At 36.7% G+C, this 27,090-nt stretch overlaps 1 protein-coding gene across 1 annotated transcript in view; it reads right to left on the bottom strand.

The window, feature by feature from the left end:
- LOC100356485 (protocadherin-15) overlaps nt 1-27,090 on the bottom strand; it is a 1,660,811-nt gene that overhangs the window by 340,084 nt on the left and 1,293,637 nt on the right. Inside the window, 1 exon segment of the mRNA XM_070057681.1 lies at nt 15,330-15,523. Within this exon segment, the coding sequence (XP_069913782.1) occupies nt 15,330-15,523 (194 nt within the window).

Here is a 27,090-nt window from a genome sequence, read left to right on the forward strand (position 1 = left end):
CATCACAGAGTTTTTTGGGGAAAATCATATTCCAAGTCTTACATTTCTCATCTTCAACATCTGGGCACTATCCTACAATGTATTTAAATCAACTGCAATCTTGAAGGTTATGGTCCTTTAAAGTGTTATCTCCTTTTTATCCCTGCTGTCAGTATAATGCCAGAATTAGCTTTCCCCAAACTGAATACCCATCATATTAATAATAAAATGAAAACATTAATGCTGCAATAAATAGTAGTAATTCAACAACATCAGTTAAGCACATAATAAAATAGGACAGTCACTAAGTAAATAATATTTTATGTGAGCATTTTGTATTTACATTTTATAGGTAGTCTTGAATGCATAAAATCGAGCATCCCTATAATACAAATTTAATTTGTTTGTAATATAGCCAATATTATGCAGATAAATCTTCATTTCTAAAAAATGAAAATCATAAAGCTTACTCCTCATTTAGTAATGAAGGTCAATGTAGAACAAAAGGTAATTTTAGGATTGTAAAAGATCCTTGAAACTATAAGATTTTACAAAAGATTGGAGAATCAGAAAGATTAAGTAAGTGAATCAAGGTTAAAACATTAATTAGCAACAGCAGATAAACCACAAGTAAGGCATTTGAATTAAAAATGTGACTGCCCTTCTCTTCAACATGCCACAGAAGCAAATTTAGAAATTAGAAAATTTTTACTAATTTTATGTATGTGAATTTAAAACATCACTGGTTTGTTTCTAACAAAAGGATGCTATTTTACAGAAAACCATAAATTATTTTAAGTGTTGGGTTCAGATTATCACAATTTTTAATTATTTAAACCAGGAATGACACTACAACACTTTTAGAATAAAATACAACATAAATAAAGAAGAGGTTGGCAGATTAAGATTTAAGATGCTTTAATTTTGTAAATAGAATATTACAATCAAAAGGATCAAAAAGCCAAATCTTTTTGATATGACAGTAATCTATTAATGAGAAGATGCTACTGGTATTTGAAGGATTGTATAGTCTGTATCATAGTTTTCAAATAAATACATGTATGTCAACATTGCTACAAGCTATTTTTTTAAAGATTTATTTATTTATTTGAAAGGCAGAGTTACACAGAGAGAGTAGGAGAAGCAGAGAGAGAGTGGTCTTCCATCCTGTGGTTAACTCTCTAATTGGCTGCAACGGCTGGAGCTGTGCCAATCTGAAGCCAGGAGCCAGGAGCCTCCTCTGGGTCTCCCATGTGGGTACAGGGGCTTAAGGACTTGGGCCATATTCCACTGCTTTACCAGTCCATAGCAGAGAGCTGGATCAGAAGTGGGAGAAGCCAAGTCTCAAACCGGTGCCCATATGGGATACTGGCATCTCAGGCCAGGGCTTTAACCTGCTGTGCCACAGCACTGGCCCCACTACAAGATATTTCTAATTCTATGTTTCTACCTTGCTTCTAAGATGGTTACAAATTTTTATACTGCCTTCTCTAGAACATTTAAAACACAGAAATTGCTCTTTTTTCATTCTTCTCCCAGGAATAGAGAATTAGAAATGCTATATTTATAGTTCAGTGTTCTTAGGTCCTATATTACTATTTTGGAAGAAACAGACAGCAATCTTAAGGAACAAAGATTTAAATCAACTTGAAGAAAAGAGAAAACTTCTCAATGGAAGGTCTAGGGGCAGAATTTTAAAATAGCAGATGTATGTATTTATATGTAAAATAAAAATGCACTATAGCGAGGATGTATGTATAATTAATAAACAAGAGAACTGTATGTTTTGTACCACTATCTAAATGGATCAGTTAAAAGAGTTAGGATGGGAGTGTGGAATGGTGCAGTCTTGTGTGCAAAACTAGTTGATACAAACTTCATTTTGACAGTGGGGATCTGTTGATTGCAAGTCAATTATTGATAAGATCAAATGTGTTGTGTCATTCACAGTGCCATACACTCTTCTCATGTCTCCTTACCTTTTTTTCATTTTTTCCTCTCCTTGAAAATCCAATTGCTATTCTTGTCCAAATGAACCTCAAATTGCATTTACGCACTACTATATACCTAGATTCACCCGTGCCTCCTTCTGAATGAATGAGACAGACATCATTTCACTTGTCTTACCAGTCCAGGTCCTCCCCATGGCACAAATATGAGTGATAATAATTTTTTGTTAAATTAGACAAGTAAATGAATATTCAAATATTTTTGTTAATGTAAAATATAGCATGTTATTGAAAAGAATATATTTTCCTAATGGAAAAATGAGTTTGAGTGTGGATTATTTAATCTTGAGCAAATTAAAAAGAGCCTCAGATTCTATGTGAACAATACTACCAATAAAGAAAAACTGCATTATGTCTTTTATTAATCAATTATTCATAATTCTATTATAAGCTAATCAGGGAAAGGGCTACTCTTTATTGCATGTAGTTTTACAAATGTAGTATATTTTTCCAGATAGTAATAGGTTTTTTTTTTTTGTTTTTTTTTTTTTTTTTTTGGACAGGCAGAGTGGACAGTGAGAGAGAGAGAAGGTCTTCCTTTGCCGTTGGTTCACCCTCCAATGCCCGCGCCTGGCATGCTGTGACCGGCGCACCGCGCTGATCCGATGGCAGGAGCCAGGTACTTCTCCTGGTCTCCCATGGGGTGCAGGGCCCAAGCACTTGGGCCATCCTCCACTGCACTCCCTGGCCACAGCAGAGAGCTGGCCTGAAAGAGGGGCAACCAGGACAGAATCCGGCGCCCCGACCGGGACTAGAACCTGGTGTGCCGGTGCCACAAGGCGGAGGATTAGCCTAGTGAGCCGCGGCACTGGCCAATAGTAATAGGTTTTTATGTTATGAATAAATAGTTAATTTAATCAACTAAGTATATTGTGACCTACATACACCACTATGGAAAATGATATTCCTAAATACCTATGATTTCTTTTTATTTTTACATCTCCTTTTATTCTTATCAAAGCCAAAATTAACAAACAAACCAAAAACCTGTAGACTATTCCACCTCTCACCCTATGCCTTGTCACTAGGTTTACTAAATTTCCATAACAAAAACATAAATTGTAATTAATATTTACCTTATTTTGTGAACTGATACTTAAACTCAAGAGAATTTCCCAATCTGGAAATAGTAACATGGGAATTCTTCAAAATTCAGAAAGTTGCTGCCTTTTTTTTTTTTCTTTAAAGTTCACTTATTTTTATTTCAAGGACAGAGAGATAGAGGTTAGAGGAAGAGACACAGATGGTAAACACAAAGATAATCCTTCCTTCTGCTGGTTCAGTTCTCAAATGCCCACAAGAGCCAGAAAACAGGAGGCAGGAATTCCATCTAGGTCTCCCCTGGGGCAGCAGGAACCTAAGTACTTGAACCATTTACCTTACTGCCTCTCAGACTGATTAGCAGGAAACTGGATCAGAAGCAGAGGCAGGACTCAATCTGGGCAGTCTGATACGGGACAAAGGCCTCCCAAGTGGTGACTGAACCTGTTGCACCACCACTCCTGTCCTACTGCAATTGTTTTTATGTTAGTATTTATGCAACACTCATTTTGTTGCTGACTCAATCTATAAAGTATATCACAATCTATATTTATGTGTTCATAATTTCCAAATACTACATGCTTTTCAAAGGAAATACTGAAAGCAAAGCCTCACAATTCTTCATTCATCAATCCAACTTGAAATATGAATTTCCCTCCAGAAAATAGCAAATCTCATTATCCTACAGTGAATGTGACATTATCTCAGCAGGTAAAATGGAGATATAAGGATTTTATTCTCCGAGGGTACACTGGATGTTTGATCAAACATTATTGTGTGTTTTTTCAGTTCTAAAGCTATTGTCTATTTTTTTTTAAAGTAATGCTAGGTCAACTAAATGCCTGCTGTCACTGAAAATACCTATGTGACTAGATGCTGAAGGCAGTACTTTGTTTCTATTACAATTTTACTCTAATAAAAACCCAACATTTTATGATAATTATAGAAAACAGCTTATTTAGGCAAACAGAACTTTCACAGAGGAACTGAGCAAGAGGTGGATAATAAAATCTCATTCAGTAAACATTGTACCTTGTTGTCTATGATTTTTCTTTGGATGGCTTCCACTCCTTGTAGATGTCTGCAGTTCAAAACTATTATATGGAAACTCCCAGAAATAAACATTTGATAAAGTTTAAAATGCACACCATTCTGAGTAAGTGGTCAAATCTTTTTTTTTTTTTTTTTTTTAAGAATGGGCACCTTGGCTGGAGTTCATCCAGGCCAAAGCCAGCAGTCCTGAACTCCACCTAGGTTTCCTATATGGGTGACAGGGACCCAAGTATTTGGGTCATCATCCACAGCTTTCCAGGTGCATTGGCAGGCAAATCGATTTGAAAGGAGAAGCTGGGACTTGAGCTGGCACTCTGGTATAGGATGCTAGCTCCACCAGCTACTCCTTAACCCATTATGCCACAATGCCTGCTCCAAATGATAAAATATGGCACTGCCCCCCTCTGTCTCATCTGAAGCATGAGTAACCCCATTGTCTTGCATATCCATACTGCACATAGTACTGTAGTCATCTCAGTTACCACAGCATCACCGTGTTTATGCTTAATTAACCCTTTTTTTTTTTTTTTGACAGGCAGAGTGGACAGTGAGAGAGAGAGACAGAGAGAAAGGTCTTCCTTTGCCGTTGGTTCACCCTCCAATGGCCGCTGCGGCCGGCGCACTGCGCTGATCCGATGGCAGGAGCCAGGAGCCAGGTGCTTTTCCTGGTCTCCCATGGGGTGCAGGGCCCAAGCACCTGGGCCATCCTCCACTGCACTCCCTGGCCACAGCAGAGAACTGGCCTGGAAGAGGGGCAACTGGGACAGAATCCGGTGCCCCAACCGGGACTAGAACCCGGTGTGCCGGCACCGCTAGGCGGAGGATTAGCCTAGTGAGCCGCGGCGCCGGCCAAATTAACCCTTATTATATTTAACAATGATCCAGAGTGCAAGAGTAGTATTGCTGGTAATTTTATAATATATTGTTATAATTGTCCTGTTTTATTATTAGGTATTGTTTTTATTCTATTCCTATATCTGATTTGTAAAATAAAATTTATCATAAGCATGTACATGTAGGAGAAAAGATATTTTATATGTAGGGTTTGTTACGATCCACATTTTTAAGCATCAATGGAGGGTATTGAAATAGATTCCGTGCAGATAAAAGGGGATTACTATAATGAATAGTGACTTAAAATACTTTAATTATGGACATTACACAATGTTTAAACATATTAAAACATTACATAGTATTCCACAATATGCATATTTTATGTCTTTTATTAAATATGTCAGGGGAAGGTATTTGGTTTAACCAGTTAGATACTGGTAAACGTGCCCACAATCTATGTAAGAGAGCTGTCTTGCTGCCACCTCCAGCTTTTAACTCCAAATTGCTTCTAATACAGATCTTAGGGAAGGGCTCAAGTAACTAGATTCTAGATATATACCTCAGATACCTAGAATAAGCTCCTGTCTTCTGTTTTCAGCCTGTTCCAGCCCCAGGCGACTGTGGAAATTTTGTGAGTGATCCAGTGGATAGGAACTCTCTTTCTATTATCTGTCTGAATCTCTCTGCTCTCCACCTCTCATAAAAATAAGTAAAAACTTTAATAATCATAATATATTGGCAATATAAGTGTACACACAATAATAAATTGATGAATGTTTAAGGCTTTACTGGAAGATTAATTGAAAAACCAAAATGATCTTGTTATTAGAATTATTACCATTAAGTAATTGCATTAGTTGTTCTACAGAAAAGTAAGTGTCAAGGTTATAGATGTGGAACAGAATAGGGAAGCAAGTTTCAGAATCCAATTACCCTTAGTTCAAGTTCTACGATTTGTTTCATGAAGTGTTGGGTTAGCAAAGGGAATTGATCAGCTAAGGCAATTATCCTATTTCAGACTCAGTTTTATGGTATGCAAAAATAAATTTGATCATATAAAAGTTACACAAAGTTGTTGTGAAGGTTATGAATTATTTATAAAGTAGGTAGCATGATGTTTGGCCCTAATGCATGCTCAAGAAATAGTAACAATCACCTTGAACTCCCCTTTAGAATAACCGAATGGAATGAAAATATTATTTAACATTTATTCCAAGTTTATTTGAATATTATTTTCAATTCTGTGACAATTCAACTTATAAAAGTATTCTATGTGTTTCTCTCAAGAGCTATCTTTTAACCACTTTATTAGGTTCAGGCATATATGCCTATTATCTCTGTGGCAATACTAACAATGATCACATCCAAATTAAACATATCCAAAAAAATAATCTATGCCTTCACCCAAACCACAAGAAATGTTTGGAAAACTTGGAAGAATATTTTTTTTCTGAAAATTCCATCTCTTATTTTGCCATTGTTGACAGAGGAAGCCATCAACAACTTTTCCCTGGAGTTTCCAGGAGTGGTAGTCTATGGAATGCCTTGACCAGCAGCCTTATCTCATTCAAATATACCCTCCAATAGGATGCCAGAGTCATTCTTCAGAAAAAAGCAATCGTTTTACATTACACTCTAATTTAAATACTTGTAAGATTTCAGTCCAATAAATACGTGAGTCCAAGCTTCTGAACAAATAAAATTGTCCATGCCCTCATTTTTCCCACACACCTACTTGAATAACATTTTGTTTTACATATTTTTTAAGATTTATGGGTCCAGTGCTTGTGGCATAACTGATAAAGCCTCCGCTTGCAGTGCTGGCATCCCATATGGCATTAGTTCAAGTGCTGGCTGCTCCACTTACAACCCACATCCCTGTTAATGGACCTGGGAAAGCAGTGGAAGATGGTCCAAGTCCTTAGACCCACATAGGAGACTGGAAGAAGCTCCTGGCACCTCGCTTTGGATCGGCCTGGCTCTAACAGTTGCAGCCAGTTGGGGAGTGAACCTGCAGATGGAAGACATTTCTCTCTCTTTTTCTCTCCCTGCCTCTCCTTCTCTCAGTGTGTTACTCTGACTTTCAAAATAAATGAATAAATATTTAATGATTTGTTTATTTTGAAAGGCAGAGTTACAAAGAGAGAGGGAGAGATAGAGAGAAAGTGAGAGAGAGAAGGTTCTTCCATCTGCTGGTTCACCTGGATGGTTGCAATAGTGAACACTGGGCCAGGCAGAAGCCAGGAGCTAGGAGCTTTATACAGGTCTCCAAAATGGTGGCAGGTTCCCAAACACTTGGGAAATCTGCTATTTTTCCAGGTCACTAGCAGCAATCTGGATCTGAAATGGAGCAGGAGGGACATGAATCAGCATCGTATGGGATGTCGGCATTGCAGCTAGTATGTTTACTTGCTGTGCCACAACATTTTAAATACTAACCACACTAAATGTCTTACAATTACCAGAAAACACCAAGATTTTTAGATCATTGAGGCTGCATAAATTATATGCTTTTTTAAATAAATCAACCTTATTCTCCAAAAATCCTCTTACGAGATCTTTTCAGTATTCTCACATTTTGATGTGTATCATCAGTGCCACTAGAAAGACCAGAATACTCTAATGTTACTGTGTTAAACTGAGTTTATTATTTACAATTTCGTTTCCATAAATTACAATAACCTTTTGCCTACAAATTACAGCACTCTGCTTATGTGTATATTCCAGATTGTGGTAAACAATAACGCTTTGTAGGACTGAAACAAAATCAGATTGTCAGAGACATATGAAGTCAATAAGTCCATGGAGAAATATGAGGGAAATGTCATCTAGGCTCAGAGGAGATGGAGTTCATATTCAAAGGACTGAGGTTAGCTATGATCCCCAGAGACAGAAAGGAGAACAATGCAATGATTAAAATGGACTAAGAGAACTAAAGTAAGTAGAGTTGAAATTAATGGGAATTGGTAACACAAGAGAGCACACTATGTTTTGTGCTGGCACACACTGACTTTTTAAATGATTTTTTCATGTTATTCAGAATGAGATGAGAAGTACTGGAGAGAAGAGCTTCAATAAATGTGATGGTCTCCATGTTTCCAGGATCACTAAGGGTACTGTGTTGAAAAAGACAACGAAGCCAACACAGGCAGATGTCTGAGGAGTGTTTTAATAACCTGGACTGAGCAGAACAGTAGCTTGTGTCAATTTGCTAATAACCAAAATTAACAGGACTTGTTGGTTCTGGAATATATTTGTAGCTCAAGGCTAAGTATAAAGTTTGAGAGAAAGACAGGCACTGAGATTGGCTCCCATAGTGGTCAGAGCAAATATGTAATGGGGAATGCTTTACTCTATAATGGATATGAAAGTCACCAACAGTTTTGGAGAGAGTACTGGTGGAAGAGATGTCAGGTATACAAGGACTAAACTCTTCCAGGGTGACTGTCAGGACTGTAGGTGATAGTAGGAAGTGACTCTGGAGAGAAAAGGAGGAAATGAGGGAGAACATTTGCATATGACAGTAGCATGGAGAAGTACGTGTTGCATGTTTAAGACATGAGATGTTTTAGGTGCAAGGAGAGTATTAATGAACAAAGGCTAGAATAATCTAGAAGCATCAATAAGGAACTAGAACTGTACCTACCACAGTTCTATGTTTAATGAAAAGAGGGATGTGGAGAGAGAAAAATCCCCTATGTGGTGTACTAGATGAGACACATTAACCTTTCCTCCATTTGGGAAGAAAAAAAACAGACGTTAAACGTTGTACAAATTTATGAGGTGCCATGTGATGTTTTCACACACGTGCACATTGTGTAATGTTCAATCAGGGTCAATATGTTTATATCCTCAAACATTTAACTTTTCTTATGGTGAAAACATCCAAAGCCCTATCATCTAGCTTTTCTTTTCTTTTCCTAGAGAAATCCTTCATACATAAGTCTAGTCACTCCACTGTGCAAGACAATCTCAAAATTTCTTCCTCCTATCTAGTTAGTACCTGTTAATGTTTACTCCACCTTACCTTCTCAGCCTCTGGTAACCATTACATTTCTAAATTCTATCATGTTGCCTTTCCTTTTTTAGCTCCACATACAGTATTATCATGAAATACTTGTCTTTCTGTAGTTGATTTATTTCAATTAACATAATGACCACCAGTTCCTTCCCTGTTATTGAGCATGACAAGATTGCATGCTTTTGCAGCTGGGTAGTATTCCACTGTATATATCTACCACATTATCTTTATCCTTTCATCAGTGGGTGGGCTCTTAAGCATGGTAATGACACTTCTTTAGGGTTCTACTACAGTTATCCTGGCAGGTTGCCTTGATCTAGTTGAGGTCAGGAAGTAATTTGAGAATTTTTGGTATTTACTTTGTTGGACTGATCTCTTAAGATTTCATCATCTCTAGGGGCTGGCATTGTGGCACAGTGGGTTAACCAGCTGCCTGTGTTGCCTGCATCCTATAACCAAGTTTTAGAGCACTGGTTCAGGTCCTGGCTACTCTACTTCTGATCCAACTTCTTGTTAATGAACTTGGGAAAGCACTGGAAAATGGATCAAATACTTGGGTGCCTATCATTCATATGGAAGACCAGCATGGTGTTCAAGGCTCCTGGCTTTGACCTGATCCAGCCATCGGTGGCTATCTGGGGAGTGGAACCAGCAGATAGGTCATTTGTTTCTCTATGTCTTTCCTAGTCACTTTGCCTTTCAAATAAATCTAATGAAATTTATACTAATTCCTCATCTCCTGGGCTCAGTTTTTATAAATGATATCATCTTGAAGCACTTTTGATACATTGGTATTGCTGAATTGTTGTTTATCTTAAAGTTGTGTGTGGCAGAATCATTTAATCTCTTCTATTTCTGTGTTATTTCTTAGAATTCATTTTATAAAGTTCTTCTTTCTCCTCTTTTTTGTTGACTTATTTTGTAATTATTTACCCATTTAACTATATTTTTATGGTTGGCATGGCTTTTTTTTTTTCCCCAGAAAACCAAAATGGACTTACATATAAGCTTTAGCAATGTTTATGACTCATTCATACCTGCTGTTACAATCATTAAATCTTTTTAGTTTCTTTTTGTTTTGTGTTTGTTTTATGAGCTATTGGATCTATATAAAATTTTTATAAAAATTCTCAAAATGAAAAGCAAAGACTAATTTTACTAAATAAATTAAACACCAACAGTTTCCAGCAGTTTATCTCAAGAGCAAAGCACTAAGACCTAGTGAGATTCATAATAGAAAGGCAAAACATTTTAGAAAGTCTATTAAGTTCAATTATCATATTAGTAGCTCAGAAATAGTTATTACTCTCCTTTTACGTGATGGATATTTATTTGACATAAAAAACCAATATTCTTCCATTCTTATTTTAAAGAGTTAACAAAATAGAAGTGAAAAACTCTTTAACATAATAAAGCATTTTTAATTATTAAAGGGAAAAGATCTATTTTATTTAACATAGTATTTTATGGTTTTGCCAAGAAAAATACAACATATTTAACTGTTCAGCAACAACCTGTAACTGTTTACATAAATATATAAATATGATTCTGTTAAAGCAAGCTAAATTATTGGTTATTACTTGCTAATCTATTGTACATTTCACATTTCCTTCAACACTTCCTACTCCTGTGTGCTTAACCTACAATTTAAGTTATATCATTTGATAAGATGTCAGATTAGTTGTTCACCTGCATATACAGGATTATTTCTAGTTACACTCTCTCTATATATAAATTAACTGCCACATATGAGAGAAAACATGATTATACTGTCTTTTAGTGTATGGCTTATTTCACTTAGCATAATGATATCCAGTTTTATCCATTTTGTTTCAAATGTCAGAATTTTATCTCAGGGAGGCAAGCATGGATCAACTTATGCAAACCAACAAAACTGGCATATCACATCAACAAAATGAAGAAGAAAATATATTATCTCAAGAGATGCAAACGAATCATTTAATAAAATGCAGCATTTTTTCTTACGATAAAAACCTTTTAAAATGGGTAGAGAAGGAACATTTCCCAACACAATAAAGGCTATTTATGACAAGCCCTAACACTAGCATAATATTGAATGTGGAAAAGCTGAAAACATTTCCACTAAGATCTGGAATCACACAAGGATGTCCATGGTCACCACTGTTATTCAGTATAGCTCTGGAAGTTTTAGCCAGAGCCATAAGGCAAGAAAAAGAAATTAAGAGGTACTACCTGGAAATTTTGGAAGTCAAATTGTTCCTGTTTGCAGAAGACACGATTATTTATACAAGGAAACCAAAAGATCCTACCAAGTGTCTCTTAGAACTAAATTCAGTAGTTTAGGATACAAAATCAATATATAGAAATCAAAAGCATTCTTATGCAACATTTGTGCTCTGAGAAAAACCATATAAAATAATCACAATCACAATAATTTAAAAAGTTTACATTTGGAAAAAAGTTAACCAAGGATGTGAAAAATCTCTAAAATGAAAATAGCAGCACATTAATGAAAAAAAATAGAAGACATAAACTAGAAAAATCTTCTGCAATCATGGAAGAATTATTATCAAAATATCTATCCTACCCAAAGCAATTTACAGATTCAATGCAATCCCCATAAAAATTCCAGAGATTCTTCATGGAACTAGGAAAAAAAATACTAAAATTCACATGGAAACAAAAAGGGCCTCAAATAGTTAAAGCAAGATGAAATAATAAAAACAAAGTTTGAGACATGACAATGCCAGATTTTAAGACATACTATAGGGCTATTATAATTCAAAATTAATGTCAGCATAAAAATAGACATGCAGACCAATGAAACAGAATGCAAACCCTAGAAATAAATCCATGCATCTACATCCAACTAATCTTTTACAAACATGCTGAAAACATTCCCTGAATAAAGGACAGTTTTTTCAACAAAAGTTGTTGGGAAAATTGGATTTCTATGTGTACAAGTTTGAAACAAAACCCCTACCTTTCACTCTATGCAAAAATCAACTCAAAATTCATGAACAATCTAAATTTAAGACATAAAAGTATAAAATTACTTGAGGAAATTGTGAAAACACTTCAAGACACTGGACTATATGATTACATTTGTGGTGAAATACTTAAGCAATAACATGAAAAATAGACAACTGGAATTATATAAGGCTGTTTTGCACAACAAAGGAAACACCAAAGTACAGAGTAACTGCCAGACTGGGAGAAAGTATTTAAAAAGTATGCATTTGATAAAGGGTTAATATCCAGAATAAATAAATATATATATATACACACATATATAAAGAGAGCCCAATAAATGAACAACAAAACGAATAATCCAGTTTAGAAATGAGCTAAGAATATGAATGGGTACTTTTCAGAGGGAGAAATACAAGTAAAAAGCACAATGTGGTATCATCCACTGCAGGTACAGTGGCTATTAATGCTAGCAAGGTTTTGGAGAAAAGCATATGCTAATATGCTTTTATATTAACTGTTTTTATATTTATATATATTATATATATAATTATATATAATTTTATATTAACTGTTGGTGGACTGAAGATTAGTAAAACAATTATGAAAAACAGCATGGAAATTCCTGAAAAAACTGAACATGGATCTACCATATGACCAAGCTAACACATTTCTTGGGATATGTCCAAAGGAAGTGAAGTAAGCATGTAAAAGAGATACCTATACTCCCATGCTTATAGCATCCTAGTTAATAGCAAAAATAAGGCATCAGCCTAGATGTCCATCAACTGATGATTGAATAAAGAGTGGTGTTATATATATAAAATATATACATTGCTTTTTAGAATCATATCCAGTAGTGGGGAAACATGGGGAGTAAGGAAACATGGGGACATTCTCACTTCCATAAAAAATAAAACAAGCATTTTTATTGGAAATATTAGTAAATGAAATTAAAGGAAAGAAAAAATTGGGAACTATATAGAAGTATCAATGTATTCGAAATAATTTTAGCAACATGAGAATCAACTGGAAATTTTAAAGTAATGAGGGAACTAAATAAGATAGTGTGTTAAAAATTAATATAAATATGTATCTGTCCTTAATGTGATGTTTAATGTGAATTAATGCTATAACTAGTACTCAAACAGTATTTAATACTTTATGTTTCTGTGTGGGTGCAAACTGTTGAAATCTTTACTTAATATATACTAAATTGATCTTCTGTATATAAAGATAATTTAAAATGAATCTTGAAGCGAATGGAATGGGAGAGGGATCAGGAGATGGGAGGGTTGCGGGTTGGAGGGAAGTTATGGGGGGAAAAAGCCATTGTAATCCATAAGCTGTACTTTGGAAATTTATATTTATTAAATAAAAGATTAAAAAATTAATATAAATAGTTCTGCATATAGTCGTACAGATTTACTTCTAAGGGTACAGTTTGAAAACTTGTCATGGGACTACAAATCCATGTCATCTTAATTGTTAAAGTGATCACATTAAGTGTGAAAGTGAATAGGATTAAGTGTTAAAGAGATCATATAAATAACATCAACTGCCTAATAATTATAATAGAATTAAAAAGGAGGGAATGTCCAACATGAGAAGCAGTCCACACAGCTAACTAATAAAATGACAATCACTTTAAGTAACATTCTGACCTCAGAATCAGCCCTTAAGGCATTCAGATGTGACAGAAAAGCCCATGAGAGCATTTCAGGCATGGAAAGCCAAGACACTGTGGCAAAAAATATCCTACATGAAGGATCTCTGTGAGTGAGACCCCAATGGAAAGAAGGGCCCATCAAAGGAGGATGTACTTTACTCTGAAAGAAGAAAGAACTTCCACTTTGCTTATGCCCTTGTCCAAATAATGATGAAGTTTGTGGTCACAAAAGGCTTCTATAGCCTTGGCAGCTCATGGCAAGAGCCTCAGGTGATCACTGATGTCATAAATAAAAGTGTTAATTGTTATATTAACAATAGAAGTCACTGTGCACTTACTCCCTACGTAGGACCTTGGTCCTTAATGAGTTGTACTATGAGAATTAACTGCAGAACTTATTCTCAAACAGTACTTTATATGCTGTGTGTGGGTGGGTGCAAACTGTTGAACTCTTAGTATAGAGTTTGTCTTCTCTATATAAAGTTAAACTAAAAATGAATCTAAATGAAGAATGGGATGGGAGAGGAAGTAGGAGGTGGATGAGACTGGGATTGGGAGGATGGATATGGAGGGAAGAACCACTATGTTCCTAAAGTTGTATCCATGAAATATGCATTCCTTAAATAAAAGCTTTAAAAAAAAAACAAAAAAATAATATAAAGACATCAACAACTTTTTGTAACTATATATCAAATATTAAAAGATATAAGGAATAATGTTGTCTATTTACAATAATAAAAGATATACATAATAAAAATGATATATATCAAATATTAGAAGATATAAGGAATAATGTTGTCTATTTACAATAAAAACAAAGACATGCATAAAAGTTGTATAAAGAAAAATTTTTAAGCTGATAAATGACCAAAAAGAGAGCATTGGCAAAATGAGGAGACAAATATTCTTGGTTAGAAAGATTAAACATCAAAAGTATATAATAAAACCTTAAGTAATAAATTCATAATCACATAAACTCTTTCATCTTCCTTGAGAGAATTTGCTCTACCTATATATTGTACACTATTCAAGGTAATGCATATTCAGTGCTATTTATTATATTCATTGTTGGCAAAAGACTGAAATATAAAATTTAATCAATAGTGGAGTCATTAAACTATTTTAAATGCACAAGGAAATCTTACAAAGCTGTGAAAAAAAGATAGGGCATAGTTGTTTAGAGTATGTAGAGAAGAATCCAAAGATACATTGTGAAGCACAAAACAACCTAGTACATGCCGGAGTGTATTCATATTCATTCATATTTCCTTGTAATGTGTCCCAAAAATATTAGAATAAAAATAATAAAAGAGCTATCAGGGGAGTACATAGATGCATTTGAAATATTACATCACTCATTTCATACATAATTTAATAATTATTTACACACTAAGAGGCAACTTGAAAACAATGAGACATTAGAAGCTACTCAGATCTGTGACTTCCTCTCACTGTCAGCAAACTTGCTTTTCAGTAACAAATTGGAACTAAGTCTGATATTGCCCAGTTCCTCTGCAGAACAGAAACCTGCATCTTTCCCCATCTGTGAAATCATAGTTAATTATTTCGGGTTTTAATCTTGTCTTTATTATCCTTTTCCCACGATTTAACCGAATAACAATACCCAGTTCCTGAGAATCCGGTCTCTCTCATTTTCTGATCTAATTTTGATGTTTATAGGATAAAAGGATGCTTGCTGTTCTTCATAAACTTAATTATAGGGTTAAACGGGAGCAAGGAAAAAGACTGCATTCGTTCTGAAATAAATTACCTTCTCTCTGCTGGAGGAGCATTGTCCGCTGCTTGGACAGTGAGTGCATAAGTCCGCCCGACTATCAGTTCCACCCCCGGAGCGATGGTGATAAGCCCTGTTGTTTTATTGATGATGAAGTCGCCCTGAGCCCCAACCAGGATTTCATATGTGATCTGCCCATTTGACCCTTCGTCGGCGTCGACTGCAGTGAGCTGGAATTGAAAATCACAACATAAATCCCCCTGGGACTCAACATTTCACCATCGTGTCATTTTTTTTCCCCCCAACAACAACAAAAAGAGTTTGCTTTCAAAGACAAAACGCAAGTGAAGAAAGTTATCTTGGCACACAGACCCTTGTTTTCTGGAACTGAGGCTACAGTGTTCTGTTATACTGAGGCACTCACAAAAGCAAAGCTTTTTTGTTTTTTGTTTTTGTTATCTTTTCTTCAGGGAGTGCTAGGGACTAAAGTTTTTGGATCATGAAGGTTTTTTTTTTATTTTAACAAGGAGGCCGAAGGAAAAACCCTAACAGGAAATCTAACAACCCTATGGGAAATTTTTTTTTTTCCTCTATCTTACCTCCCATTCTGGACTCGGGCACGCATTACTACACACAAGACCTGGAGACATGAAGTGAGCAAGGTGTCCCTTCACTACTCCTGTCCTTCCATTTGCTCTCATTTTTTTCATTCATAGCATTCACCTTCCTGTCTCAGAGATGTCCCTGAGTCCTTTTTATTAACACTTGCTCTAGGAAAGAGTCTTACAATCCTGGTCACACTGGTTTAGAAACAATGTAAGGTCTAGAGGATTATCTTTCCAGAGTCAAGCACATGCTCTGATTGTAGATTATCAAGGATAACAGAGACCAAGAAATCTCTCTCAGGAAAAGGAATATGTGCAGAATCCCTGAAATTTTTCTGCATAAACATCTGTGTATGCATTCGTTATGATTTTGATGTAACTAGCATATACCAAAAGTATATACTGAGATCATTAGAAATGAAAATTATGAATCTCACAAAGTGGCATTAAAGAAATAATTTATTATGTTAAATAATGATTATGTTAAATATTTATAATAGAAATTTCATATATCAGGAAAAATAATAATTATAGTCAGAAATCTTATAATCATGTACAGAATTTCCAGTTTTAGTATACCAAAATAGATGGGTGGAGGTAAGAAAAGTAGATTTGGTTTACACATTGAAGGAAATTCATTAAATGTTTTCAGTTAAATAATGGGAACACTATAATTATAATGAACTCATCTGTAAATATGTTTCTTTCTTTACATTTTCTTATGTATTACCAATCTCCATGTTTCCATTTGTAATGTAGTTGTTATTTATAGCTCATATACTCCTTTGGGTATATGGTTAACTCCCTGGTGAACTTGGTATAAGAAAATGCAAATGTACATATTTACTTTGAAATGTGAATTCAGTTTCTGGGACACTCTATTAATTAATGACCCTTTTAGAAGTTTATGTTTAATGTCATCAAGAAATGTAAGCAAAGGTCTTTTAACAATCCACCAGGCTTAAGGGAACATGGTGTGCATATTACTACTTTTATCATATGCTGCATTAAAGTGACCGATGGGCATAGAAATAGCAGCAACAACACTAATTGAGAAGAGCTGTGAGACTGGCATTAATGAAGTCCAGAGATTGACGATGGACAGATGTGGCTGCCAGAAGGAAAGCCAGTTCATGAAATAGTTCTGGGCCTTTACATGAACATGACAAAGTCCTAAAGGCAAAGAAGAAAGAAACTATTTACAGAAATGGAATGAATGATGTATATTTATGAAGAACTATTCACGCCAGACAAAACTCTTCTATGTGTAAATAAAATAAGAAAATTAGAGGATGGGAGTAGCAGAGGAGATATCAATTCTGATTTTAGCAAATCACTTAAATAAAATGTCTCATGATCTCAATTAAAATTCAGCTCAGTTTGGATTCAATATTACCATTTTTCCTGAGCTGGTTAAAGGAATTTGATGATAAATGGCAATGTGTCAAAGTAAGACCAAGTGTTGAGGCACGTGCTTCAGGGATGCAGGTATGATGGCTGGTCTTATATAGGATTTTCATAAAAGATGTTGGAAGGGAGGATAAACTGGAGGATTATTAATTTGAAGAAGGCACTCATCTGGGAGGTGTCGTAAATATCAAGTAGTAATGCAAACAGGCAACAGAAACACAAAATTTCAGAGCCAGTCAACAACAGATAAGTTAATATGTGTGAAGAATAAACCATTAGCTCCACTTATCTGAATAGGGCTCATATTTTAGAATTTTCATGAGTGAAGGTTCAAGAATTGGCAAGTTACTGAAGTTGATTTACTCAGTGTGATTTCTAAAGCTACTAGAAAAGAGATGTTACTTTCTCCATGATTAAACTGCTGAATTTACACTAGTGTTTCTGCTGATCTTATCTACAGTAAGTTCCCCATTCTAAGATCCACACAGAACAGGATGGGATACAGGAAAATATAATTGATGACAAAGACTCCAATTATGCCTGAACAGAAATTGATCAGTGAGCTTTCCTCATCGATAACATGTGCTTTTTGTTAAAAAAAAAAAAAACCTTAATTTGAAAATGTTCCATTACAACCATAAGAATGCTTACTTCCATAGAAAAAGTGTATTATTCTTGGGGTTGTTTGGTGATTATTTGCCTAAGATTGTTGTGTTTTGAGACTGTGGTATGTAGTGTCATGCAATAATTAATATATCAAAGCATCTTTGATTTATATATTATTTATTATAATAGGCCATGAATTTTGCTATAAAATGGTAAAGTTGTTCTTGTTTAGATATAATGAACAAAAATTAAAATATATGTAAAGAAACTAGTGGGGCTGGTGCTGTGGTACAGTGGGTTAAAGTCCTGGCCTGAAGTGCCAGCATCCCATGTGGGCACGGGTTCTAGTCCTGGGTGCCTCTCTTCCTATCCAGCTTTCTGCTGTGGGATAGCAGTAGAAAATGGCCCAAGTCTTGGGCCCCTGCATCTGCGTGGGAGACCTGGAAGAAGCTCCTGGCTTTGGATCAACACAGCTCCAGCCATTGTGGCCATCTGGGGAGTGAACCAGCAGATGGAAGACCTTTCTCTGTGTAACTCTGACTTTCAAATAAAGAAATCTTTAAAAAAAAAAACTAGTAAATATGCTTTTTATACTAACTTCTAGACTTTTAAATGAGACAATTATCTAAATTTTAAAATTATACATTATTCTTAGAATTTTTCTTTAGATCTATTATTCAGATTCACTATTAGAGCCAGATATAAAATATAGAGCCTGTTAAGTAAGTTTTTTTTTAATATTTACACTGTGATATGTATTCAGATGCTGAGGTTTTTCTTTTTACAATGAAGTTAAATTTGCAAAGTGAACTCTGTGTTTAGAAAAGTATGGACAACATTACATTCTTTCCATGAGAAGAGTTTGTAGAAGTCAATCAATAGATGGCAACTGATAGTCATCAAAGTGACAATTAAATTCTGTACTTGGCATAGGGAAAAATAATTAGCTGAAGAAAATCATCATAATTTTGAGAATCTAGAGTAGTCCCAGGCAAAGTGGTAGGAGCTAAGTATAAATTAAATCTGGTAAATCAAATTGGATTCTATGTGTTTTTCAGTTTACTGTAACATTAGGGAGAGTTTTATTAATACACACAGGAACCCATAGTGATATATTGTGACAAATAGTATTAAAAAATGAACACAATGGACAAAGCAGGGTACTAGGATAGACATCCAAGTCCTTTTGACAATTGTTATATTTAAAATGAAATCTGAAAGATGAGGACACATTAAAGAACATGGATTAAAAGTAGTCCATGGAAAAGGGGAAGGCATCTGTGGGTACCCTGAGCTAAAGGGGATCAAGAATGCTCATTCCTTGCACTGCAGGGTGATGTTTCAGACAGCAATGGATCACACAGACAATGGAGACCTCATCAGATCACGGTGGAGCTGAAAACTGCCCATGACCTAAAGATGACGTAGCTATCCTGACCTTGTACTGCTGCATTACTAACCTGTTTGTAGGGACATCAGTGTATACAAGGCTGCTACAGTCACTCCTATAAAAGCATAGCACAAGCTATTATCTATAGTACATAATACTTGGTAATGAAAATAAGTAGCAATTACCAGTTTACAGATTCACCATGCTATACCTTTCACTATTATTTTTAGAGCATTCTACTTATGTCTATCACAAAGCAGTATGCCATGTTGTGCCAGTAACAGCCAGAAATATCTCATTTTTATTGTACCTGCTGAGTGCATCAGGGGACATGCTGAATCACTGACCTTTGCCATTTAGGTTTGTGTGATGTTCATGAATGCTAAACCTCGCTAACAACACAGATATCAGAACTCACCTCCCTATTTAAGCGACATCTGACTGTAGTGAAATGCTCTCAGGAAGACCGAATGTGATGAAGTGGTAAAAGCCTGACAAGCAGCAATCATGCAGAAGTAAATAGAAGCAAGCCCATAAGAGATTTGTGTGCTGTGGTTTTTTTTTTGACAGGCAGAGTGGACAGTGAGAGAGAGAGAGAGAGAGAAAGGTCTTCCTTTGCCGGTGGTTCACCCTCCAATGGCTGCCGCGGCCGGCGCGCTGTGGCCAGCACACCGCGCTGATCCGATGGCAGGAGCCAGGAGCCAGGTGCTTTTCCTGGTCTCCCATGGGGTGCAGGGCCCAAGCACCTGGGCCATCCTCCACTGCACTCCCTGGCCACAGCAGAGAGCTGGCCTGGAAGACAGGCAACCAGGACAGAATCCGACGCCCGACTGGGACTAGAACCCGGTGTGCCGGCGCCGCAAGGCGGAGGATTAGCCTAGTGAGTCGTGGCGCCGACCTGTGTGCTGTGATTAAAACCTTTGAAAATCACTGTAAAATACAGCTAAATAATTAAGAATAAGCTTCCTTCTGATGTGCAATATGCATAGTATTTGATGCATGTTTTTTTCCTCCTTATTGTTTGCTGTCTCCTTTTGTTTTGAAGGCAGTAGAAGCTGGGAAGAATAATGTGATTTATTTCACTTGAAAAGCAGAGAGAGGGGCCAGTGCTGTGGCACAGTAGGTTAAGTAACTGCTTGCAATGCTAGCATCCCATATGGGTGCCAGTTCAAGTACCAGCCGCCCCTCTTCCATTCTGCTTATGGCATGGGAAAGGAATAGAAGATGACCCAGGTGCTTGGCCCCCTGCACCTGCGTGGGAGACCTAGAAGAAGCTCCGGACTGCTGCTTTCAGATCAATCCAGCTCCAGGTGTCGTGACCATTTGGGGAATGAACCATTGGATGTCTCTCTTTGTCTTCCTCTGTCTGTAACTCTGCCTCTAAAGTAAACAAATAATGTTTTTTTTAAAAAAAAGAATGTCACATAGAGAGACACACACAGAGAATATTTCCGTCTGCTAGTTCATGTCACAAATGCCTGCAACAGAGAGAACTGGAGCAGACCAAAGCCAGGAGCCAGGAACTCACCTGGGGTTTTTCATGTAACTGGAAATGACCCAAATACTTGAGTCGTCACCTGCTGCCTTGGTTGGTGAGCATCAGGAGGACACTGGACTAGGAAGCAGGGCTGGGACTGGAACTGAGACACTTCAACATGGGATGCAGTGCCTCAAACAGCATCATAACTGCTACAACAAATGCTTGCCTTAAGTCATCTTAAAAATCATTTGTGCAGGAGATGGAGATGAACTCTTTTAATGTTTCTTATAAATTTGACTCAGTTCTTTAAGTCTCCAAAATATGAACCAAAGCATTTCACATCTGATGTAGATTACAAAATAAATTTACAGACAGAAAAGTTTTGCTCAACAGGATGAACCCTAATCAAAAGAAATGGAATGAAGTCATACTGTCCTCTGTCGTACACACAGGATCTGTCTTTACGATAGATTTCAGCTGCTATGGGAAGTGAGTTTCTGATTTACAGACACAAATTTAAAATAATCATTGATGCAAAACTTCTGGTGTAGAAAATTCATCAAAATATTTGTTGCAGTCGGATACTCTAAGAATGATAACTCTATTACCTAAGGAGGTTTTTGTTTTCTGTCTTTTAATGCATGTCACCTGGAGAATCTAAACTGTGAGAGTGTGTGAAAGTGGAGATTTCCTTAAAGTGCTCTGCCTTCTCCAGACTCTCCTATCATGTCTGGGCTTTGTTTATTTTGATTTTTAGTCAGGACAGAGACGAGATGGAGCTCTCCTCCTAGACATCCACTGCTGTTTCCTATCAAATCACGCTGACTCCTGTCACTTTGTATTTTGCATTTAAAGAGGTAGATTCTATTTTAGTTTTTGTGTACTGTGCAACTATAAGAATCACAGTTCTTCATGATTTATGTTATCGGCTGAAGAATTACTTTTACATTAAATAATGTGGGACTTTTTTCTTCAGGCTGCATCTCCTTTGATTTAAGTCAACAGAGCATGATAGCACATCAACACATTGGTATCTTACCATTTTATTAGAGTCATAGATTGCTACCTAAAGGAAAAAGATTTCCATTTCAGTGATGTAAAAATTTGCTTTGAAAAACTAACTCTAGTCTACACCTTATCATTGATCATGAAATATTAAGATTATTCAAGTAAAAATAAACAATATTTTCTCATGTTAACAGCTTATGTTTATTTAATATACATTACTACTTCAAATCACTTTATCAAAAGACTTCCTATTTTCAAAATTCTGTCCCTGTGTTTATATTGTACTGCTGGTCTCATCCTGACCACCTGACAGAAATTGCTCTTTTCAAATGGCAGAGAGCTGGGTTGAAGGTAGGACTTCTGACTATGGTAGTTTGAGTTAACCACGTAATTTTTTCGAAGCAGTGCGTACAAAGTTAGACAAAGTTGTTTAAAAATGCCATTCACAGCCGGCGCCATGGCTCATTTAGCTAATCCTCTGCCTGCGGCGCTGGCACCCTGGGTTCTAGTCCCGGTCGGGGCACCGGATTCTGTCCCAGTTGCTCCTCTTTTAGTCCAGCTCTCTGCTGTGGCCCGGGAGTGCAATGGAGGATGGCCCAAGTGCTTGGGCCCTGCACCCCATGGGAGATCAGGAGGAAGCACCTGGCTCCTGGCTTTGGATCAGCACAGCGCGCATGCCATAGCGGCCATTAGGGGGTGAACCAACCAACGGAAGGAAGACCTTTCTCTCTGTCTCTCTAACTCTGCCTGTCAAAAAAAAAAAAAAAAAAAAATGTCATTCACTGTCGCTCCCCGTCTTCGTGGAGGAACGACACGGGACCCTGCGCTGTTCTTTTGTCTGCTCGGCCCTTCCCGGGTTTGCTGCTGGTTCTTCCTGGGTTGGCTACCGACCCTTCCACCCCCGTGGAAGGGCGGTTCCCCCTGCCACATTCCCCACTTCCGCGGGGGAGCGGCACACCGCCGGCCGGCTCTCTCGGGGGCTGCACAGGTGTTCCTTCAGATAGATGTTCCTGGTGCATGTTGTCTCTCTCCTCCTTTATAGTCCTCTTCCACCAATCCCAACTCTGCTACCCACACGCCGAGTACGCTGCTCTCCTCCAATCAGGAGCAGGTCCTGCTGCTTATTGGTTGAACTGGAGGCAGCTGTGTAGAAGCTGTTTTCTCCTCTCCCAGCGCCATATTGTGGGAGAGCAGATGCATAGAATAAGTCTTAATTCCAGTAACTTAGTCTAGTCCGAGTTGCTCCCCACAATTCACGGCTACAGGTGGTGACTGAGGTAGCTGGTCTGCATCTCCCACTTAAAAACAAAATGAGTGCCAGTTTCCAGCTTCAACCTGGCTCAGCCTTGGCTGTTGTGGGCATTTGGCGAGTGACCCAGAGAGAGTCTGTCAGCCTTTCTCCAACTCTGTCTGTATACTTTCAAGTAAATAAATAATAAAAATTAGAAAATGAAACTGCTGCTGGCCAAAATTTATGCCTAAGGGCTAGCATATGGTTATGGTTCCAGACTATATTCTCAGTTATCTGAGAGCAGTCTGTAATCTATTTCACTTCTGGAAAATATAAGATATGTGGGGAAAAAAATCTTTTTTCCTGAAAATTAAGAAAATTAACATGTTAATAATAATTGAAGTGTTTTATGCTAAACATTTAGTCTGTCTCGAGTTTCTGATACAAGTAAACTTTGAGCATCTATGAATTTAGATAAAAATTAAATGAGTAGATATTATCTACCCTAAGACTTTTATTATGTTCTTGCCACAAAGCCTGTATCATTGTCTGTCCCAAATCTTTATTTAAAGTGAAATAAACTCAGAACTGGGTAAGGTCTATTGGTTCTCTCAAGTATCTTAGTGGATCTCAGCAGGACCATTTCTACTAGTCAAGCAAATTGAGCATTGCCAATTTATTCACATCTAGACTTATTCTCTTTGGTTGCCGTATGAGTCAGTGTTGTTTTTAAACTAAAAAACACATATCCACTACTGACTACCCCTTTGTGTTCAACATACCCTAGAACAATCCAAGATGCTGGGTTCTTCAGTGGAGGAGGAGCTGGAAAATGTATCTCTCAGATGTGGAATTCATAAGGAGATTTCCACACCAGTAACAAGGTCATCATTGTTTATGGATCCTCAAAAGGGTTGTTACTCGTGATGGCACTTTCCTTTAAACATCCCTCTCCCAGATAAAAAGGCAAGAAATAAACTCCACCACCACCAAGACTTTAAAGCACGCCTTTGCATTTCCTGAGAATGTGAAGGGTTTGTTCTTTCTCTGTGGTGATTTTATGATCCTTTTGTAGAACTTTGCTGATTCTCATTACTCAAACTCTGAGTATGAAAACTAGGACTTGAAATATTCTAATGCTATTGTATTCTCATGCTCAACTCCCACTCTCATTACCTCAAAGAAGGATTTCCCCAAAACTGACTTCCTTCTATTTCCATTTCCTAAGCCTTGATTCATCAATGTAATATCTCAATCTCAAACACTTCAAGAAATCTCGTATGTCCACAGTACAAAATCTTAACTACTCTGCTATGTGGGAAAGTCCTCTCTGAAGGTAACTGATACTGTTCCTTTTGTTTACATGTAAATTCATGGCTGAAGCTCAACTCTGGAAAAGGCAGACTGCAAAAATCACAGATTGTATAATTTCTGTTAAACAGCAGATGATCTAGCAATGGAGCCTGGAAAGAAAAGTGTCCTTAATAGGATTGTTATTAAATAAAAAGACATTACTGGAATATATAGAAAGCCTGTAATGAGGAGGGTGTTTGAAGAATAAGCCAATATATGTTTGAATTAGTGAAAGGAAAGCAAATCTCTTATCATTCACTTCTCTCTTTGAACAGCAGTCAAATTGTCATACATAATATCTTATGAAATTTGCAGGCCTTTGGCTATACTAGTCCTTATCTAACAATATCACATCCTGTTCCCTTGCTTATCCTAGTCCTACAAAGCCTGATAGACTCATGAAATTCTAATCATCAATTAAATCGTGGGACTAGCCGAGGCTTTTCTGGTCATCCTTCCACATTTTTTGATGGACTCTCCTAATACTCTTGGAATTTTCCATGAAATCCAACAGCGTCATTCTGATTTTGTGAAATTTTTCTGATTATTTCTCTTGTGAATAATAGTCATCTCTTCCAAAATGTTGAAAACTTCTTTAGTCTTAGGAATGCGTTTTATTCAGCCAATGCATTTTTTTGGAGCACCTAGTTTACTATGAAGCACACAGAAAACTGAAAATTATAGCATGTGAAGAAAAATATATGTATTACATGGATTTGAAATATGCATGTATATTAGGAGTAATACGCTGGTGTTTGTGTGTGTGTGTGTGTGTGTGTGTGTTTGCCAAGTTCACTAAGCTACTTCACTAGTCTTCCAAGAAATTCCTTCTGCTCTATAGGAATGTTATTTTCCTTATTCTCTTAGACTACTTGTATTTAAAACACAGCAATACCCAGGTATATTTTTTCATGGGTAATCATGCTTTGACAATGTAACAATTTCGTTTTGAAATGAAAGCCAATACAAAGCTAAACTACTTGGTGAGCTATTTTATAAAGAAAGAATAAAACATATTGCACTTTTGTGTTCTAAGATCCTATAAATCTTCAAATCTTGGGGCTGCTGTTGTGGCGCAGCAGGTACTGCTGCCTATAATATTGTCATCCCATATGGGAGCCCGTCTGTGTCCCAGCTGCCCCACTTCTTATCTACCTCCCTGCTTGTGGCCAGGGAAAAGCAGTGGAAAATGGCTGAAGTGTGTGGGCCTCTGTCACCCATATGGGAGATCTGAATGAAACTCCTAGTTTCTGGCTTTGGCCTTGCCCAGCCCTGGCTGGGGAGTAAACAACCAGATGGAAGAGAATTCTCTGATTTTTTAAAATAAATAAATAAATAAATAAAAACAAAACAAAAAAACCTACAAGTTCATTTTCCAGTAAACCAGCAATATCTAGGGCCATGAGAAAGAATATCACCAATAATAAAACTGCACAATTTTTATAATTGTAAAAACAATTACATATCATAGGTCTCTATGGTATTCATGTGTAACACATATTAGGAAAAAACTGAGTGAATTTCAAAAAAAATGCAACAAAATACACATCATTTCATTCCTTTTTTGCCAAACTTTTGAAAGCTGACTTGCACAAACACAGACAAGCTTTATAAAAATACAAGCACTTAGGCATTAATTATGGAAATAGGAGCAAGGGCCAGTTTGACTCAAAAATGTACTAAATTAACATAAAGTAAATATTTAATTGCACTTATGATACATTTCTTGGAAAAATCAATGTGTCTAAATGCTTGTGTAACCAAGAAGGTGGTTGATGCCTGATAAATAATGTAACAGCCGACAGGGCTGGGTATTTGGCACAGCAAAGATCCCATTTGGGACATCCACATCCATTATTGGAGTTCCTGGATTCGTGTTACAGCTCTGTTCCTGAATACAGGTTGATTATATGGAGGCATGTACCAGGAGAAAAGACAAAAATATTTTGAAAGGTTATATGCTCTTGATTCTGTCTGTGAAATATGAATCCTAACTGTGGTTTACCAAGAGATTATGGGTCTGGGGTTTGTCCTGATTCAGTTTCAAAATCACCATTAAGAACTGATGGCTGGAATGGAAACCAAACAGCCACTTTAGGAGAGAGCCAGGTAGTTTCTTACAAAACTAAACAAATTATCACAACACGATGCAGTTTCACTCCCTGATATTTAACAAAGGGATTTGAAAAATTATGTTCAAAAACGCCTGGACTTAGATGTTACAATAGCTTTATTTATAATGATCCCACCTTGGAAAGAACCAATATGTTTCTCAATAGAACTGATAAACTGCTGTAGAGCAAATGGAGTATTAGTCATTGCTAAAAATAAATAGGTTATGAAGTTATGAAAAAATATGGAAGAACCTTAAAAGCATATATTGAGTTGGAAAAAAAAGTCAATTGGATAGGCTATGCACTATATGATTCCAACTATATGACAAAAACACAATTCTATGGCGACAGCAAAAAGATCAGTGGCTGCTGAGAGGAGGTAGTGGCAGAAGGGATGAATCACCAGAGCACAGAGGATATTTATGGCAGTGAAACAACTCTCTATGATGCTATAGCCAAAGACACATGTGCCTATGCGTGAGTACAAAACTAGAATGCACAACATCAGCAGTGAGCCTTCATGTGAACCATAGACTTGGGTGATTATAATGTGACAATGAAGTTCATCAGTTGTAACGAATGGAGTTTGGGTATGTGTAG

The sequence above is a fragment of the Oryctolagus cuniculus genome, chromosome 15 (assembly GCF_964237555.1).
Source record: "Oryctolagus cuniculus chromosome 15, mOryCun1.1, whole genome shotgun sequence".
Lineage (NCBI taxonomy): Eukaryota > Metazoa > Chordata > Mammalia > Lagomorpha > Leporidae > Oryctolagus > Oryctolagus cuniculus.